The sequence below is a fragment of the Melanerpes formicivorus genome, unplaced genomic scaffold (genome assembly GCF_026170545.1).
Source record: "Melanerpes formicivorus ecotype bairdi unplaced genomic scaffold, bMelFor1.0.p_v2 SCAF_114, whole genome shotgun sequence".
Taxonomy (NCBI): Eukaryota; Metazoa; Chordata; class Aves; order Piciformes; family Picidae; genus Melanerpes; species Melanerpes formicivorus.
The window spans coordinates 215,418-233,495 of NW_027142466.1; the positions used below are offsets into that span (position 1 = coordinate 215,418).

An 18,078-nucleotide genomic window follows, 5' to 3' on the forward strand; every position below is an offset into this window, starting at 1 on the left:
GAACTCCCCTTTGGCTTCTGCCAAGCAGCAGCAGGCAGCATCCTCTGCCTTTGCCAGCTGTCAGCTTGTGCTGCTCTGGGCTGGACCTGCAGGCCAAAAGCCCAAATGGAAGCTGATGGAGATTCCCTCCCCCTCTCCCTTGGCTGGGAAGGTCAAGCAAATCAGGCAGGAGAAAGGAGAGGTAAGATCAGGACAGCAAATGGTCTGGAATCTGTTGGGCAGAAGAAAAGGTCCTTGTTCCACTCTCTTTGTGTAGATCTCAGTCCCAGGGCAGGTTCCAAAGGGATAGGGTGAAGGGCAGGTGGCAAAGCATCCAAAGGCAGCCCCAGCTGGCACTGGACTCCCTTGGTGCCAGTGGCTGCAGCTCTTCAGGAGGTGTGGATGCAGCAGGGAGCAGCAGGGGGGGGATGCAGCAGCCCTGGGGAGCCTTCTGTGCAGCAGTGGCTGTGCAGGGGAAAGAGAGAGCAGGAGCAGAGCTCTGCCCTGCCTAGCAAGGCTTGCTGGGCAGGGAGGGGCAGTGGCATAGAGCCCCTTGGAGCCAGGGGCCCCCTCCTCCTGGGAGGGGGAAAGCCAAGTCTCTCTCTGCCCAGCCAGAGCAGCTGGGGCTGGGCTCTTTTCAGCCCCCATCAAGGGGGGTGTAACCCTGCAGGGAGGTGCTTGGGCAGGACACAAATCAGCCTCCTGGAAGGAAAGAAGGTTCCTCAGGGCTTGCCATGGGATGTCTTGCAGGTGATCCTGCACAAGACAGGAGCCATCCATGCCTCCTGCAGCTGCAGCTCTGGGCTCCTGCTTCAGCTCCTGCCCCTGCCAGGGCCTCCTTTGGCCAGAGGAGTTCCAACTCCTGCAGGTCTGCTTCTGTCCCCCTGTCCTGGGGCACTTGAGAGAGGAGTTGAGGTGCAGTGTGGAAGGATCCCCTGAGCCTGGGCCCTTGGCTGTCAGGTGAGAGGCTGAGTGCAGCCCCCTGTGCTGTGAGAGCAGCTTTGCAGCCTGCCAGCAGCAGTGCAAGCTGCAGGCTCTGCAGTGCTCTGCAGCCAAGCCAAGGCCTCCTCTGCTGTGTCCCCCCAGGGGCTGTGTCTCTGCACCCCCTCTGCGCTTCCATGTCCCTTGCCTGCGCTTCGGGGACGGCTCCTGGGGTGAGTGTGGCCTGGCCTTGGAGCACAGCCTGAGGGCTCTGCAGCCCCAGAGTGCAGCCCCAGAGCCTCCAGCACTGGTGGCCCTCCAGAGCAGCCTGCAGGAGGTTCCAGCAGGGCTGCAGGCTGCCTGGGCAGGGCTTTGCCATCCTGAGGGCACAGAGGCCCAAAGGACTGGCAGAGCAGGGTCTTGTGGGGTCCCTGATGGTCTGATCAGCCCCAGGCTGCCAGTCCTTGGCAGCAGGATGGCTGTGAGAGCCCCAGCAGGGCCCAGGGGCTGGGACTGCAGGAGGAGGGAGTTGAAGCTCTGGCCCAGCCCATAGCTGCCTGAGAGAGCAAGCAAGATCTTCCACCCCCAGGTGGCCAGGGCAGCCTGGCTGTGGGGGCAGGTTCAGCTGGGGCAGCCCTCAGGAGCCCAGAGCTTGAGGAGATGTTTGAGCAGCAGTGAGCCTGGATCCTGTTTCCAAGCTCTCCCTTTCCTTTGTGGAAGGTCTCTGGCTGTGGGAGTCATGGGTTTGGAGCTCTGGGATCACAGAATGCCTTGGGGTGGAAAAGACCTTTCAGATCCTCCAGGCCAAGCCTCAGCCCAGCACTGCCAGCTCAGCACTGAACCGTGGCCCTCAGCACCACAGCTCCAAGGCTTTGAAACCCCTCCAGGGATGGGGACTCTACCCCTGCCTAGGGCAGCCTGGGCCAGGCCTTGGCAGCCCTCAAGGGAAGGAATTGTTGCTCATGGCCACCCTCAACCTGCCCTGGTGCAACTGGAGGCCATTGCCTCTTGTCCTATCGCTTGTACCTGGGAGGAGAGACTGAACCCCACCTGGCTCCAGCCTCCTTTCAGGGAGGTGTAGAGAGCCAGAAGGTCTCCCCTCAGCCTCCTTTTCTCCAGGCTGAGCAATGCCAGGTCCTTCAGCTTTGAACTGAGGACAGGGCTTTGAGCAAGCTGCTTCAGTTGAAGCTGTCCCTGCCCAGGTCAGGGGCTTGGAACTAGTTGAAGGTCCCTTCCATGCCAAAGCATTCTGTGACTCTCTGATCTTCTCCCTGGGATTTGCTGGAGGAAAGTCAACTTCTTGCAGCTTGTCAGTACTTCAAGAGGCCTCTAAGAACGCTGGGGACAGACTGTTGACTAGGACTTGTAGTGAGAGGCCAAGAGGGCTAGTTGGAAACTCAGAGAGGGAGATTTCTAGCAGCTATCCTGTGAGAGCTCAGTGCTGCCAGGCTGGAAACTCCAGCTGCCTTCCCCTGGCTCCTGCCCAATGCAATGTGCTTGGCTCGTGCTCAGCCTGCCAGCACATTGCTGCCTCCTGTTCCAAAGGGCAAAACCTCTCCAGGGATGCTGCAGGGTTTGGGCTGAGCAGGGCCTCTTGTCCCAAGCACAGCCCTGAAATGTGGAGCATGTCCCACTGCCCCCACGCTGGAGCCTTGGGAGCTGCAGATCTGCATGCCAGTGCATGTCCTGCTGGCCAGGGAGCACTCCCTGCAAGGAGGCTGGAGGAGGAAACAACCTTCTCTTGAGGCCGAGTGTCTCTGGGGCTGGTGAGGTGGTGGCTAATGAGGGGAGTCTGTGAGAGGAGGGTGGCACAGGGGGGTGTCAGCTCCTGCAGAGGTGCTGCTTGCAGCCCCCCTAGCTCAGCTGCAGGCAAAGGAAGCCCTTCTGGTTTGCTGCCCTCACATCCTCGCTCCTCCAGCCCACAAGAGACCGAGGGCTGTGGCTCCTGGCCTCAGCTGGGCTCTGCCTTGCCTTGCAGGCTGGCAGAGGCTGGTGCTGGAGGGTTGAGCCCAGCCGAGGAGCGATCCCCCCCGAGGGCCAGGTGTCTGTGTCTGTCACAGCCCAGCTGGACGACACGGGGCAGTTGCAGGCCGAGGTGCAGCTGCTGGGGGAGCACAGCCGTGGCTCCGGCATCCCCGTGCGGGCGCTCGGCGGCGGCAGCAGCATCGTCCTCGACAGGCCCTTGGCTGCGCAGCTCAGCCTGGGCACTCGCTTCAGGCAGGTGTCCCTCAGCTCCTGCTGCTGCCGGGGGCTCAGCCAGGAGAAGCTCCTGGCTCTTCCAGGGCAGCCCCAGGGCTTCTTCAGGCTGAAGCCCAGCAGGAGCAGGGCAGGGCTTGTGCCCTGTGCTGGGCACCGCTGAGGATACAGTCGGAGCCCTGGGCTCAGGTTTGGGCTCCTCGCTCCAGGAAGGGCAGTGAGGGGCTGGAGCGTGTCCAGGGAAGGGCAAGGAAGCTGGGGAAGGCTCTGGAGAACAGGGCTGGGGAGGAGCAGCTGAGGGAGCTGGGGGTGAAGAGGAGGCTGAGGGGAGACCTCAGTGCTGTCTACAAGAGCCTGGAAGGAGGCTGGAGCCAGGTGGGGGTTGGGCTCTTCTCCCAAGGAACAAGGGATAGGAGGAGAGAAGATGGCCTCAGGTTGCTCCAGGGGAGGTTTAGGTTGGACATGAGGAACAAATTCTTCCCCTAAGGGACAAGGCCTGGCCCAGGCTGCCCAGGGCAGTGCTGGAGTCCCCATCCCTGGAGGGGTTTCCTGGAGCAAAGGGTGGCCATGTCTGCCCAGCTGCACTTGGGCTTTCTTTCCATCCCCATGGGACATTCCCTTGGGTTTCTGTCTGGCTCTGGTTGTTCATCTCTGGCTGTGGCTCTGCTTCCTCAGCAGCCAGAGCTGGGCTGGCTGCCCTGCTCCTCTCAGCCACACTCCTGGTGATCCATGTTCTTAGGCTCAGTGCTCTGTCTCAAACACAAGCCCAGCTGCTCTGGTCAGCAGAGGCTGATGAGGGCTGGATGCTTCCTAAAGGATGGAGGCATGAAAGGGATGCCAGGGCCCCCCACCAGCGAAGCCAGTGGTGCCCTGACCACCAGATAGGATCCTAGAATGGTTTGGTTTGGAAGGGATCATCTGGTTCCAACCCTCCTGCCACGGGCGGGCCCTGAGGAGTCCACACCCTGCAGCTCCCTGCTGGCATCTGCAGAGGAAGCCAACTGAGGCAGCAGCTGCCCAGGGGAAGCTGCAGTGGCCTGGAGCTCTTCCTCCATCTGCTTAGTACCATAGTATCAGTCAGGGTTGGAAGGGACCACAAAGATCATCCAGTTCCAACCCCCCTGCCATGGGCAGGGACACCCCACACTAGATCAGGCTGGCCAGAGCCTCATCCAGCCTGGCCTTAAACACCTCCAGGGACAGGGCCCCAACCACCTCCCTGCACAACCCATTCCAGGGCTTCACCACTCTCATGGGGAAGAACTTCCTCCTCCCCTCCAGCCTGAATCTCCCCACCTCCAGCTTCATTCCATTCCCCCTAGTCCTAGCACTGCCTGAGATCCTGAGCAGTCCCTCCCCAGCCTTCCTGGAGCCCCCTTCAGATCCTGGAAGGCCACAATGAGGTCACCTGGGAGCCTTCTCTTCCCCAGACTGAACAGCCCCAACTCCTTCAGTCTGTGCTCACAGCAGAGCAGCTCCAGCCCTCTGCTCATCCTCGTGGCCCTTCCCTGGACACCTTCCAGCACCTCCACATCCCTCTTGTCATAGGGGCTTGCAGCCAGGTCAGGCCAGCTCAGGGTCTGATCCAGCCTGACCCTCAGGCAGCCCTTTGCTACAACTCTGCTGAGTGTGAAGCAGCAGGGGCTGGTGCTGCTCTGCCCACAGCAGCTGAGAGGATGTGCTTCAGGAAGCTTTCCCTGGCTGGGCACAAGCAGAGCTGCTGCTGGGTGGGGAGAAGCTCAGGGGTAGGCAAGGGCTGGCTCCTGCTGAAGGTTTGAGCTAGGTCAGCAGTTCAGAGGTGGTTCCATTGCCAGCTGTGTGGTCAGACAGCAGCAGCAGCAGCTGGGTGAGTGCTGGGCAGTAGCAGCTCTCCTGATCTTTTCCATCTCTGCTCCTCTTGCAGCCTGGCTCCCTGCTGTTACAGCTCCAGGGTCACCAACCGAGGCCGCCGCACCCAGCGGCTCCGCTGGACCGTGGGAGGTTGCTCCCTGCCTGGCCAGCGCCGTTGGCTGCCTTCCCTCAGCAGCACCAAGGGCAAAGCTTCCTCCCAGGGCCCCCCTGCTGCCTGCCCTGTGTTTCAGCTTCGGCCCAAGAGGATGGAGCTGAGGCCAGGCCAAACGATGGAGGTGATGCTGGAAGGCTTCTCCAGCACTCCCCAGGTGAGGTCCCTCACAAGGGCTGAGCCTTCCCCATCAGATCACCTCCCCTGGGACTTGTCCTGCAGCCCCCTGGCACTGGCCTGAGAATGTGAGCAAGAGAGTGTCTGAAGGCCACAGGTTCCCCCTGGCAGAGTCCTCTGCTTTCCTTGCTGGCCACCATCAGTGGCTGGGGCTGCTCTGTGTTCCATCCTGCAGCACTTGCTGCTACCAAAGCAGGGGCTGAAGGCAGCTGCTGCTGTGGCAGGTGCCAAGGTGCCAGGTGCTGAGGCAGGAGGGAAGGGCAGAGAGAAGAAGTGACTCACAGCCTGGGAGCAGAGGCAGAAAGGAAGGCAGGAGGGCAGGTTTCCTGTGTCTGGGGGAAGCCAGCAGGGCAGGCAGTGGCTGGAGCTGCAGCATTTCTCCTCTGCAGACAAAGATGGGCAGAGGCCTTGTCTGGCACCAAGTGCTGGAGGAGAGGAAGGAGCCCAGTGCCAGCTCTGCTGATCAGGGATGTTCATCCCCATGGCACCACTGCAACTGGCAGCTTAACTTGCTTTCCTGGGAACAGTGACACTTGCCCCAGGCTCCCAGCCAGCCCTGCTGTGCCAAGGGCAGCCAGGTCTTGCCAGCACCCTTGGATGGGTCGCTGGGCCTCCTCCTGCCTGGAGCCTTCTGCCAGGGGAATGCAGCTCTGCAGAGGAGCTGCACCCTGATGTGCACTGCTGAGCTCCAGCAGCACAGAGGTTGAAGTGGAGAGGGCTTGGACTGGATGACCTTGAATGGTCCCTGCCAAGCCAAGGCAAGCCATGAGATGATTCTCTGTGGAACAGCTCTAGAGGAAGCTCCTGCTGATGTTCATGTGTTGAAGGGTGTTCTAAAGGCTTGCCTCAAGAGTGGCTTGAAGAAGACTTCATTGCTCACCTGGGTGGCTGTATTGGGGCTGTCCCCATGCAGTTCTGAGCCCAAAGGTTTTGCTGAGGAGGAGCAAAAGGCACCAAGCTGTTGAGTGCAGTGGTGAGAATGTCTCCCTGGAAAGCTGGCAGGGGCTCTGTGCAGCCAGCTGTGCCTGCCTGGCCCTGCAGTCAGAGCCAAGAGCTCTGGGAGGAGTTGGGTTGTGGTGCTGTAGCAGAGGAAAGAGCCAGCAGTGGAGAAGTGATCCCAGGAGCTGTCCAGAGCAAGGCTTGGCTGTGAGCCCATCCAGCTTGAGAGAGGACTCTGCTGGGACATGCAAGGCAGCTCTGTCCTGGGGAGGTCTCTTTCCAAAGCAGCTCTGGGAAGGAGGGCAGGAGGCATCCTAGTGGGGAGTGATCCCTCCTTGACCTGAAGGCATCTGCCTGGGGGGGGGTTCCTGTGGGTCACAGAATCCCAGCATGGGGGAGGTTGGAAGGGACCTCTGGGGATCAGCCAGCCCAATCCCCCTGCTACAGCAGGGGCACCCACAGCAGGTTGGCCAGGTTGCCAGTGTCCAGGGGGTGTTTGGAGTCTCTGCAGAGAAGGAGACTCCACAACCTCTCTGGGCAGGCTGCTCCAGGCCTCAGCACCCTCGCTGAGGAGAATTTTCTCTTCCTGCTCAGATGGAGCTTCCTGGGTTCCACTTTGTGCCCCTTGTCCTGTCACAGGCTCCCTCCTCTTGCCCCTCACCCTTTAGCTCTTGCTGAGCATGAAGAAGATCTGCTCTGGGGCTGCTCTTCTTTTTGAGGGGGTTGGACTAGAAGACCTTTGGAGGTCCCTTCCAGCTCAGAGCCTTCTGTGCTTCTGTGTGATTCTGTGATGCTCCAGGCTCAGCAGCTCCAGGTCTCAGCCTTTCCTCCTCAGAGAGGTGCTCCAGGCTCCTCAGCATCTTTGTAGTCTTCACTGGGCTCTCTTCAGTAGTTCCCTGACTACTTTGAACTGGGCAGCCCCAAACTGGACCCAGCTGTGGCCTCAGCAGGGCAGGATGGAGGGGGAGGAGAGCCTGCTCAGCACTGGGGCACATCAAAGGAAGAACCCCTTGGGGCAGGGATTGTCCCTGGCAGCACAAGCCTCCCCAGAGCTGTTTGTGGCTGTTGGCTGCAGCCTGATGGCCACTGGAGTGCAGGAGAAAGGGGATGCAGCACAAGCTGTGGAGGGCAAGGGGAAACCAGCAGTGAGGGGGGCAGTGGCAGGGCCGTGGCTGGTGGCTGGCAGAGGCAGGCTGTCCTCTGGCCACCCTGCTGGCAGCCCCCATGTGCCCTGTGGCTTCTCCTGCAGGCGGTGAGGGAGCAGCTGCTGTGCCAGGCCGCGGTGGGCAGCGAGGCCAGGAGCACCCAGACCCTGCAGGTGGAGCTCAGCTGCCAATTCATTGCTCCTGCCCTGCAGATGTCCTCCACAGCAATCACTTTCCAGGTGGAGAAGGTGAGTGTCTGGCTGGCATCCTGGCCCTGGATCTGCTGGCTGGAAGCTGTGGCTGTGCTTGGCTTCAAAGGAGGAGGGGAGAGAGCTGCTCTGAGTCCCCAGGGCTTTGGCTGTTGACTGCAGCAGGACCAAGCTTTTGCTGTTAGCACTGAGCTCATTCTTTGCTGCCCTGGGGCTGGCAACAGCCTCAGCAGCACTGCTTTGCTCTTGTTGGTGTGGCACCACTGAGGAGAGTGGCCCCAAGCTCTTGTCCCCCACCCTTTAGCTCTTGCTGAGCACTGATCAGATCCCCTCTGGGGCTGCTCTTCTCCAGGATCAACAGCCCCAGGGCTCTCAGCTCCTCCCAGAGCTGCTCCAGGCCCCTGAGCATCTTGGCACTGTAGCAGGGGCAGCAGGAGCCTGGAGGTTGCTGGCTGGCTGTGCATACTCAAAGCCAGCCTTAGGCTCCTGCAGGCTCTCTGCTGCATCCTGCTTGCTTGTCTCCTCTGCCCAGCACCCCTGGCCTTAGGAGGCTCCTAGAGGCATGAGTGTAGGTGACTGGAACTCCTCTTGTGCTGCTGTCCCCAGGAGAGGACAGGCCACTGCAATCAGATGGGCTGGATCTCTTAGCAGCAGCTGCCTCCTCTCACAGGATCCTTTGGCTTGGAAGAGCCCTTTCAGATCCTCAAGGCCAGCTGGGAGCTCAGCACTGCCAGGCCAGCCCCAAACCCTGGCCCTTGGCACCACATCTCCACAGCTTTTCAGTCTCTCCGGGGCTGGGGACTGCCTGCTGCCCTGGGCAGCCTGGGCCAGGCCTTCACAGCCCTTGTGGGGAAGAGATTGTGCCTGATGCCCAACCTCCCCCTCCCCTGGCACAGCCTGAGAGCATTTGCTCTTGTCCTGGGTCACCTCCTGTGGGAGCAGACAGGAACTGCCCTGCCTGCCCCTGCCAGGGCTGCCCAGGAGACTGCCTGGCTCTTGCCTGGCCATGAAGCTCCTGTGCCAGGAGCTGGAGCAGCCCTTCCCTGCTCCTTCACCCCTCTAGCTCTGCTCCTCTGCAGCAGCTGGGGGGGGCAGTGAGGGGGCCAGGGCTGAGCAGGGCTGGAGCAGTGCAGAGAGGAGTTTGCAGCATCCCAGCAGCCTGCCCTAGCTGCAGCTGTCCCTGCTCACTGCAGGCCTGAAGGAGCTGCTGGCACAGAGGCTGGCTGGAGCTTCTGTAGTGAGTGGTGGTCCCCAGGGGGCAGGAGCTGGTCAGGACCTGAGGGAGCTGCTTGAGAGGGTCCAGCCAAGGGCTCTGAGGGGACTGGAACATCTGTCTGGTGAAGAAAGGCTGAGGGGCTTGGGGCTTTGTAGCCTGGAGAAGACAAGACAGAGGGCAGATCCCCTCAGTGCTTCTGAAGCCTTCAAGGGGACCCAGGGGGCTCTGGCCAAGGCTTTGTCAGTGGTGCCCAGGGAGAGGACAAGGGGCAAGGGGCACACACTGCAACAGCCAAGTTCCATCTGACAGCAGAAGGAACTTCTGTGTGTTGAGGGCAGTGGGGCACTGGGGCAGGCTGCCCAGAGAGGCTGTGGAGTCTCCTCTGGAGCCATTCCAAAGCCTCCTGGCTGCACTCCTGTGCAAGCTGCTCTAGGTGACCCTGCTCTGATGATCTCCAGAGGTCCCTTCCAAGCCCTGTGATTCTGTGACCTTGAAAGGTCCCTTCCCAGCCAAAGCCTTCCAGGATTCTGTGACCTCAGCTCCTGAGCCTTGGGTGGATGTCTCTGGGCTGGAGCAGCATTCCTCTCTCAGGCCCTTGGTGCCATGGGCAAAGGAAGCCAAATGGCTTCCATCTTTCCTCCTGCCTGCCTCCTGCAAGAGGTGCCAGGCTCATGCCCTCTTCCTGCCAGCTTCTGAAGGCACAGCTCTGCTTGGTGCTGCTGTGGCAGCGTGGATGGTGCTGGCAGTGGGGCTGGGCTGGCTCTGGCTGTGTCCTGTGCTGGAGTGGGGGCTCAGGGGGCAGGTCCTGGCCCACTCCTCAGCTCCTCCCTGCAGCCTGAAGGGGAGCAGGGACCTGCAAGTGCAGCCCTGTGTGCAGTGGGCAGCTGAGGAAGGCTGCAGATGTGTCCTGTCACCCAGAGCCAGGTGCCTCTGGATCTGCTTCCTTTTGCTCTGGCCTGGGACAGCTCTTCTGGAAGCCAGAGACACTTCTGGAAGCCCCAGTGACACTTTCTGTTCTAGATCTTGTCCTAGGCTCTGCTGCTGTGTGGCCAGAGATGTGTTTGCAGCTCACAGGATTGTCAGGCTTGGGAGGGAGCTCAAGGCTCAGCCAGTTCCAACCCCCTGCCATGGGCAGGGACACCTCACACCACAGCAGGTTGCTCACAGCCACCTCCAGCCTGGCTGCAAACACCTCCAGGCAGGAGGCTGCCACCACCTCCCTGGGCAGCCTGGGCCAGGCTCTCACCACCCTCCTGGGGAAGAACTTCTTCCTAACACCCAACCTGAATCTCCCCCTGTCTAGTTTTGCTCCACCCCCCCAGTCCTGTCCCTCCCTGACACCCTCAAAAGTCCCTCCCCAGCTTTCTTGGAGCTGCCTTCAGAGACCTGAAGGCCACCAGAAGGTCTCCTGGGAGCCTTCTCCTCTCCAGCCTGCACAAGCCCAACTCTCTCACTCTGTCCTCATAGCAGAGCAGCTCCAGCCCTCTGCTCCTCCTTGTGGCCTTTCTCTGGAGCTCAGCATGAGCCAGGGCAGGCTCCTGCACCCTGAGTTGAACTGCACAGGCAGGAGGTTTGGTGGGAGTCCCAGGTGGGGCTCAGAGCCCTGGACACCCACCTGCACTCCCAGGATCCCAGGAGGGGGGGTGGTTTGCAAGGGGCCTCTGGGGGCATCCAGCCCAACCTCCTCCTTCCAGCAGGGCACCCCCAGCAGCGTGCCCAGGGGGGGTTGGAATCTCTCCATAGGAGACTCCACAACTTCTCTGGGCAGCCTGCTCCAGGCCTCCAGCACCCTCACAGCAGAGAATTTTCTCCTCCTGGTCAGATGGAACTCCCTGGGTTCCAGCTGATGCCCCTTGCCTCTTGTCCTGTCAGTGGGCACCACTGACAAGAGTCCAGCCCCATCCTCTTGTCCCCCACAAGCCCTTTAGCTCTTGCTGAGCTTTGATCAGAGGCCCTCTCTGGGGCTGCTCTTCTCCAGGCTCAACAGCCCCAGGAGTCTCAGCCTCTGAGCCTCACAAAGATGCTGCAGGCCCTCAGCATGTGTGTAGTCTCCCTGGGACTCTTTCCAGTAGGTCCCTGTCCGTTTTGAGCTGAGGAGCCTAGTGGCCACCACTGAGGTGCTGTGAGAGGAGCTGCTGGCCCTGCAGAGGGCAGGGGCACTTCCCTTGCCTTGCCCAGCACTGCTGCTGGAGCTTTGCTTGGTCAGGCCTGGCTCCTGCTGGCTGAAGGCAAAGCCTGGGAGCAGCAGAGCTGTGCTGGTGCTGAGCAAAGGCCAGGCTGTGCTGAGGGAAGGCCTCCTCCTGCTCTGGAGGGATTCCAGCTCCCCCTGGCCATGCTGCTCTTGGGCAAGCTGCTGGGGGTGCCCTGCTTTAGCAGGGCAGTTGGAGTGATGACCTCCAGAGGTCCTTTCCAGCTCTCCCCACGCTGGCACTCTGGAGGGGACCTGGCAGCCTGGGGCAGGAGACAAGCTCTTGGAAACCAGAGAGCTAGAAGGTGCTGCTGTCTGCTGTCTTCTAGAGGAGAACCTGGCTGAGCATCACCCCCTCCATCAAAGCCTCTTTGGTGCATTCCCTCCCTGCAGGGTAGCCTTGGAGCCGGCCAGCAGCAGGTGCTGAAAGTCTCTTAGCTGCCAGAAGCGCCTGGGGCCTTCTGCAAGGCTTTCCAGCTCCCAGTGGGTCACCTGGAGCCGCAAGAAGTCTGCCTGAAAGGAGAGGGAAGCTTTCCCAGGCTCTGCCTGCACCTGCCCAGGAACAGCCAAGGTGAGCACTGCCTGGCTGCTCCTCAGGATGCTCCCCTGGGCTTTCCCCCAGGGCCTACCCCCAAGGCTGTCAGAGCAGCACTGGTGGCTTCCCCAGGCTCTGCAAGTCCCTGTGGGCTCTGTCCCAGGAGCCACCCTGCAGAGCTGGGGCTGAGCTGCTCCTCTGGGGGAGGAAGCTGGGCAGGGCTGAAGCTCAGCATGCAGCAGGAGGATAGGCACCCACTGCCGGGTGCTGCACTTTGGCCACGGCAGCCCCAGGCAGAGCTCCAGGCTGGGCTCAGAGTGGCTGAGAGCAGCCAGGCAGAGAGGGACCTGGGGGTGCTGACTGACAGCTGCCTGAACATGAGCCAGCAGTGTGCCCAGGTGGCCAAGAAGGCCAAGGGCATCCTGGCCTGCATTAGGAGTGGTGTGGCCAGCAGGAGCAGGGAGGTCATTGTGCCCCTGTGCTCTGCATTGCTTAGGTCACACCTTGAGTCCTGTGTCCAGTTCTGGGCCCCTCAGTTCAAGAAGGACATTGAGAGACTTGAAAGGTGTCCAGAGAAGGGCAACAAGGCTGGGGAGAGGCCTTGAGCACAGCCCTGTGAGGAGAGGCTGAGGGAGCTGGGGTTGCTTAGCCTGGAGAAGAGGAGGCTCAGGGGAGACCTCATTGCCCTCTACAGCTACCTGAAGGGAGGTTGTAGCCAGGTGGGGGTTGGTCTCTTCTCCCAGGCACCCAGCAGCAGAACAAGAGGACACAGTCTCAAGCTGTGCCAGGGGAGGTTTAGGCTGGAGGTGAGGAGAAGGTTCTTCACTGTGAGAGTCATTGGTCATTGGGATGTGCTGCCTGGGGAGGTGGTGGAGTCCCCACCCCTGGAGGTGTTCAGGAGGGGATTGGATGTGGCACTTGGTGCCATGGTCTGGCCATGAGGTCTGTGGTGACAGGTTGGGCTGGATGATCCTCGAGGTCTCTTCCAATGCTGTGCCCTGAGCTGCTGGAGGAGTGTTTCTGGGAGAGGTGGTGTGGGGAGGGGGCTGCCCAGCTCAGATGCCCACACTGCACTCTGGGGGGTTTCTGCCTTCAGGCAATGAGAAATATGAGAAGGCCTTCAGGAAGGTGAAAGAAAAGATGGCCAAGGACAGTGAGAGAGATGGAGAAGTTGTCCTGGGGGAGGCTGCAGCCACAGAACCAACCCCAGATGACTTGGCTGCCACGGTGAGAACAGCTGCTGCCCTGTGTGGCAGGAGCCAGCCTCTCCCCCTTGTGTCACTGCATCCCCTTGTACCCCACAACAGGCTTCCTGGGGCCCTGCTAGCAGGTGGGACCTCCCTGCCCACACTCAGCCATGACTCTCATCAGCTGAGTGCTGCCCCAGGGGCTGTCCAGCCCTGGAGGTTGTCCCTGCTGGAGCTGGAGGAGCTTCCTGGCAGCTGGCTGAGATCCTGCAGGCCATGCTCATGGGGGTGAATTGATGGGGCCCCATCCCTGGGCTGTTTGTTCCTCCCAGGCCAAGCCCTGCCAGGTTTGCAGAGCTTGAGAGCAGCAGCCTGGGCTGGCCCTGGGACTGTGCTCAGCTCTCATCTGCAAGAGGCAGCAGCTCTCTCCTGGTCCCCTGCTCCAGAGGGCTTTTGTCCAGCTTGCTTCGGCACTCCCTGTGGGCAGGCAAATCCCTGGAGCTCTGAGAAGTTCCTGGCTTGTCCATCTGTGTCTGGCATAGCTTTGAAGGCAGTGTCTGGGCAGGTGAGGGTGCTGGAGCTGGTAGCTCTGGAGAGAAGGTGCTGCCCAAGAGAGCTGGAGGTGTCCCAGGCACTGAGCAGTGAGACAAGAGGACTCCATCACCCCCTCGAGAAGAGCAGGATGGGATCCTCTTTCAGAGCCAAGCCCATGCCCTGGGAAGGACCTTGGCTAAGCAGCCCCTGTCTTTCCCTGCCTCAGCTGGACACTGGGCTGCAGATGCAGCTGGAGGACATCCTGCTCAAGGAGCACATCCTGGAGCAGCAGGAAGCTGTGGCCTGCAGTGCCCCAGAGGAAGCTGCCTTTAGGCTGCAGGCTCGCCGCAGGCTTCTCAAGTGAGTAGAGACCTCCACAGCCACCTGCAGGTGCTCTGGGGGTGACAGCCAGCAGTGCAGCCCTGCTGCTGAGAGCTGCTGGGCTCTGCAGAGCTGGGCACAGCTGTGGGCAGCACAAAGGCTTTGCTCCTGAGAGCTGTGCCGTGCTGCCTGGGAGCAGCTGAGTGTCCTCACTTCCCTGAGCTTTGGGGGTGCTCAGCTGCCCACAGATGCTGGGCTCTCTTCATGGAGCCAGTGCAGAGCATCAGGCCCTTCCAGACAGCACAGACAGCATTCCTGCTGAGCAGCTCTGAAAGAAGCAGCTCAGAACTGGCCTCCTTTTTTTCCCACCAGACCACACTTGGCCCCAGAGCAGCCTGGCAAAGTCTCAGCTGGGGGCTTGGGGGCTGGGGGGACTGCAGGGCTCTCCTAGGTTGCTTGGTCCTTCCCTCTGCTGCTTCATGCTGAGGAGCAGCTGCAGCAGGCTCCAGCCCAGGCAGAAGATGCTCTGCAGAACAGTGGGATGGCTCTGGACAGGACCTGCCCATGGGTCTTGCAGGTGTTGGTGGCTGTGGTCCCTGGGGCTCTGGGGACAGAGCTGGGTGAAGGTTTCCTGGGGCTCAAATCTGACAAGGCCCTGAAGCAGTTCCAGGCTTGGGCTGCAGGCCAGGCTCAGCAGTTGCACTGAGAGCAGTGGAGCTGCAGGGGGCTTCTCTGCAGTGGCACAGGAGCTGTGGGCAGTGTCCATTGGGAACCAGCTGTGTTTGAAGGTGCCCCTGGGAGCTGCTAGAACCTGGGCCCTGCCTCCCCTGGCACCGGCCAGAGTCTTGTCCCCGGCTGCTCAGGTGTTGGGTGTCAGCAGCTTGAGCTGAGTTTTCCCAGTGGATTTGCATCTCCCATCCTGTGGCAACGTGGCCAGGCTGTGGGTTCAGGAGTGCCCTCCCTCCTCCCTGCAGAGCTGAGCTGCCTGAGCACATCCTGGACTTTGGCTGCGTGGCTCTGGGTGGCATCCACAGGCGCAGCGTGAAGGTCACCAACCCGGGGCACTTCCCTGTGTCCTTCCAAGTCTGTGGGCAGCTCCTGCGTGGCACAGGTAGGCAGTGCTGGGGACCCTTCCTGTGGCCTGCCTGGGACAGCTCAGCCTGAGCCCCTGGCCATGGGGAGTTCTCTTGGAGCACTTGTTTGTAAAGCTTTGTCCTCCTTGGGACCTGCTGCTTTAGAGCCTGAGCTCTCCTGGCCAGCAGTGCCCAGGGGCCTGGCCTGCCTGTGGCTGCCCTAAGTCTGCCCTGCAGGGGCTGGGTGGGTGAGCACCTTGGGCACCTCTCAGCACCTTCTGCACTTGGCTGCCAGCAGCAGCAGCTGAGTTTCTCTGTGCACTCTCTGGCCTTGTGTTGCAAGGAGCTGGAGCCTTGGTGGTGCTGAGCTGCTTGGTGTGAGGCTCACGAGGTCCTGGGGCTTGTGTTCAGCCTCCCCTGGGGGTATCCCAACAGCTTCTGGCATCAGCCCTGAGGCAAGGCTGCAGCACCACCAATCGCTGCCTTGCTGTGCAGAAAGGGTGCTCAGAGGTCTCCTCCCAGCTGCTTGTAGGGAGTTCTTTGAAGAGCTCTGAGTGTCCTTCCCTGCACTTGCTGGAGCTCCTCAGCTGCAATGTTTTCCTTTCCCCTGTGGCTCCTGGGCTCTGGCTGTGCAAAGCTTTTGCCAAGGGAGAAGGAGCAGCAGCTTTTCTGGAGGTGCAAAAGATCCTTCCCAGAGCTGCTAGCCAGGACACTTAAGGTGCTTGTGAGCCATCTCACGTCCCCTGTGCCTCAGCTGCTTCGTTTCCATCTGTTGAAGGCTTCAGCGTGGACCTGGGGCTCGTGAAGCAGCTGCCCTGCTCCCAGAGCAGAACCTTCCCTGTGTGCTTGGAGCCCCAAAGTGCCACCCTGCCGCAGGGCGAGGTGGAGGCACTGCTGCCCATCAAGGTGCCCTCTGCTTCCCCCCCCTCCCTGTGCCCACACTGCCTTTTGGGGCAGCTGGCAGGCTGGGATCTCACCTGGATGCTCTGTCCCTCACTAGGTTGCAGGAGGACCCACATGTCGTGTCCTCCTCCGTGCCAAGGTGGCTGTGCCCTCCCTCAGCCTCTCCAGGGCCAGGCTGGAGTTCTCTGCTGTCCAGTGTGGGCAGTGCCAGGAAGAGACCATCCGGCTCTACAATCAGCTCCCACTGCCCTGTCAGTGGTTCCTCAGCAGGGAGGAGCCTGCTCAGAAGGTAAAGCACAGACAGGGTGTGACTTGGAGCCTCTTGGCTGCCTTTCTTTCTCCTCTCTTGTCCTCTCTGCTCCTCTGGCTGCTCGAACGCTTGGGCTCCAGCTGGGCTGAGGAGGCTTTGGAGGGTGCAGAGCAAAGCTGCAGCCCCTGGGCCTGTTCACCAGCTGGTGCTTCACTTTCTGCCATCTTCACCCCTTGCTCCTCTTCTGAGGAGCACCCTCCCCAGCTGCCTCTCCTGCCTCCACATTTTGCCACCAGTTCTAGGCCAGTGCTGGCCACATCTGGTTTGGATGTGTGCTCTTACCCCACGAGTGCCAGCACTGCAGGCAGCCAGCTGTGTCCTGCCAGAGCAAGGAGACCTCACCCCCCTGGTTTTGTGCTCAGGTGGACAAAGCTTTGCCAGCCAGCAGGCGTCAGAAGCTGCTGCAGGAGCTGAAGGCCAAGGCCTCTGTCTTTGAGGTGCTTCCCTCAGCTGGAGTCCTGGACCCTGGGCAGTGGTGCAACCTGCAAGTTAGATTTTCCCCCGTGGAAGAGGTGAGCTGGGTGGATGTCAGCCCCAGGAGGTCTGGCAGGGCAGTGTGGGAAGGAGAGCCCAGGCAGGGAGCAGGAACTGAGCTCTTCCTCGACATGCAGCTTTCTGCAAGCTCAGCTTCCCCTGCTGGAGCCTCTGCAGAGGGGGCTTGGAGAGCCAAACACTGAGCAGAGGACACTCCCCTCCCTCCTGTCTGCCTCCTCTGCCCCTCTTCTTCAGCTGCTGTTTGCCCAACACAGCAGTGCCAGGGCACTGGGCAGGACAACCCTGTGGATCTTTCTGCTAAGCACTGCACTGTTCCAGGGAGGGCTCCAGGGATGGGCATCTCCCACCTCTTTGGGCAGCCTGGGCCAGAGGCTCAGCATTCAGCTTCCAAAACATCTCCTTTCCTTGGGGTCTGCATCTCCCTTTTTCAGTTCCAAACCATCCCTCCTTGTCCTCTTTTCTGTTCTCCATTCCCCTCAGAGGTGCTGCTACCATCCCTGGCCTTGGGGCATGGGGTGAATTTGAGGCCCTGCCACCTGGCACTTCATGGAGGAGCTTCTGCACTTTTCTCTTTTCAGAAGCCCTACCTGAGCCAGCTGAAGATCAACATTTGCCAGAGCAGCCAGCACCTCCAGCTGCTGGTCTCGGGCAGTGGGCTGGAGCCACGCCTGGAGTTCCAGCCTGAAGTGCTGGAGCTGGGGCCAGTGCTGCCATCCAGCCCTGGGGCACAGGGCACAGTGGTGGTGAAGAACCCTTGTGAGTTCCCCATCGAGTTTTACTCCTTGGAGTTTGACCAGCAGCACCTTGCTGAGGAGCAGGTAAGAGACAAAGTCTGGTCCCCAAGGCCACATTCCTGGAGCTTCAGGGCACTGCAGCATTCCCAGCCTCGTGCCAGGGAGCTGGAGACAGAAGCCAGGGCAAAGCCTGGTGGTGTTGCAGGGTTAGCTCCTCTGCTGGCAGGCTGTGGAGGGGCTTGGCTAGTCCATGGTGTTGGGAGGGAGGCCTGAGGGAGAAGATGGCTTGGCTGGGGAGCTGCTCCTGTGCTGGAGCTCCTGTGCTGGAGCTCCAGCAGTGCCTCCCACGAGTGGTTTCTCTTTCCCATGCACAGATCCTGCGGCAGCTGCAAGACTACGACTGCCGCAGGACCTTGCTGCTGCCTCCACGTGCCCCAGGGGAGCAGCTGCCTCCAGAGCTGCTAGAGGGCTGTCAGGGCCAGAAGAGGCTGCAGGATGAGCAGGCCAGGTCCAGTCCTCAAGACCCAACAGCCCAGGACAAGGCTGAAGGTTTGACGTTGGTTGTCTCGAGTGGAGGCTCAGCAGGGAGCCCAGCCCCCTTCCCCTGAGCTCTCCTCACTCCCTAGCTTGGTGGAGCAGGTCCAGGGTGAAACTTGTGACAGCCATGAGAGCAAGCAAAGCAAGCTTCTGTCTGCCCTGTCTGGGGAAGAACTCAAAATGTCCCCTTGCAGGAGGGCCAGGGCCAAGGCAGAGGTCTGGGAGTTTTCCTCAGCTTCCCCAAAGGAACATCTTTGCCCCGGGAGCTGCTGGGGTCAGGCTGATGGTGAAGCTGTCCTGGGCAGCTCAGCGCCTTTGCTCTCCTCCCTGGCACTGCAAGCTGAGGTGCTCTGGGTGACCTCCTAAGGGCTGTTCTGGTGAATTCAGAGCCAAGCCACATCTACTGCAGTGACATTTCTAAAGCACCCAGGTGGAGCCTCTCCCTTGGGGCTCTGTCAGATGCCCCTTTCTGCCTGT

At 60.9% G+C, this 18,078-nt stretch overlaps 1 protein-coding gene and 1 long non-coding RNA gene across 2 annotated transcripts; both read left to right on the top strand.

Annotated features, from left to right (window-relative positions):
* The first annotated feature begins 11,409 nt into the window (after positions 1-11,409).
* LOC137456022 (hydrocephalus-inducing protein homolog) lies at positions 11,410-15,003 on the top strand. The gene is made up of 5 exons (XM_068167261.1): positions 11,410-11,543; positions 12,604-12,734; positions 13,455-13,588; positions 14,524-14,660; positions 14,966-15,003. Exons 2-5 carry the CDS (start codon positions 12,648-12,650, stop codon positions 15,001-15,003), a joined length of 396 nt encoding a protein of 131 aa, XP_068023362.1. The 5' UTR covers positions 11,410-11,543; positions 12,604-12,647.
* A 631-nt stretch (positions 15,004-15,634) lies between these two features.
* Positions 15,635-17,020, top strand: LOC137456008 (uncharacterized). Its single transcript, XR_010990941.1, has 3 exons — positions 15,635-15,814; positions 16,198-16,347; positions 16,909-17,020. It is a non-coding gene; the product is annotated as an uncharacterized lncRNA (long non-coding RNA).
* The last annotated feature ends 1,058 nt before the right edge of the window (positions 17,021-18,078 follow it).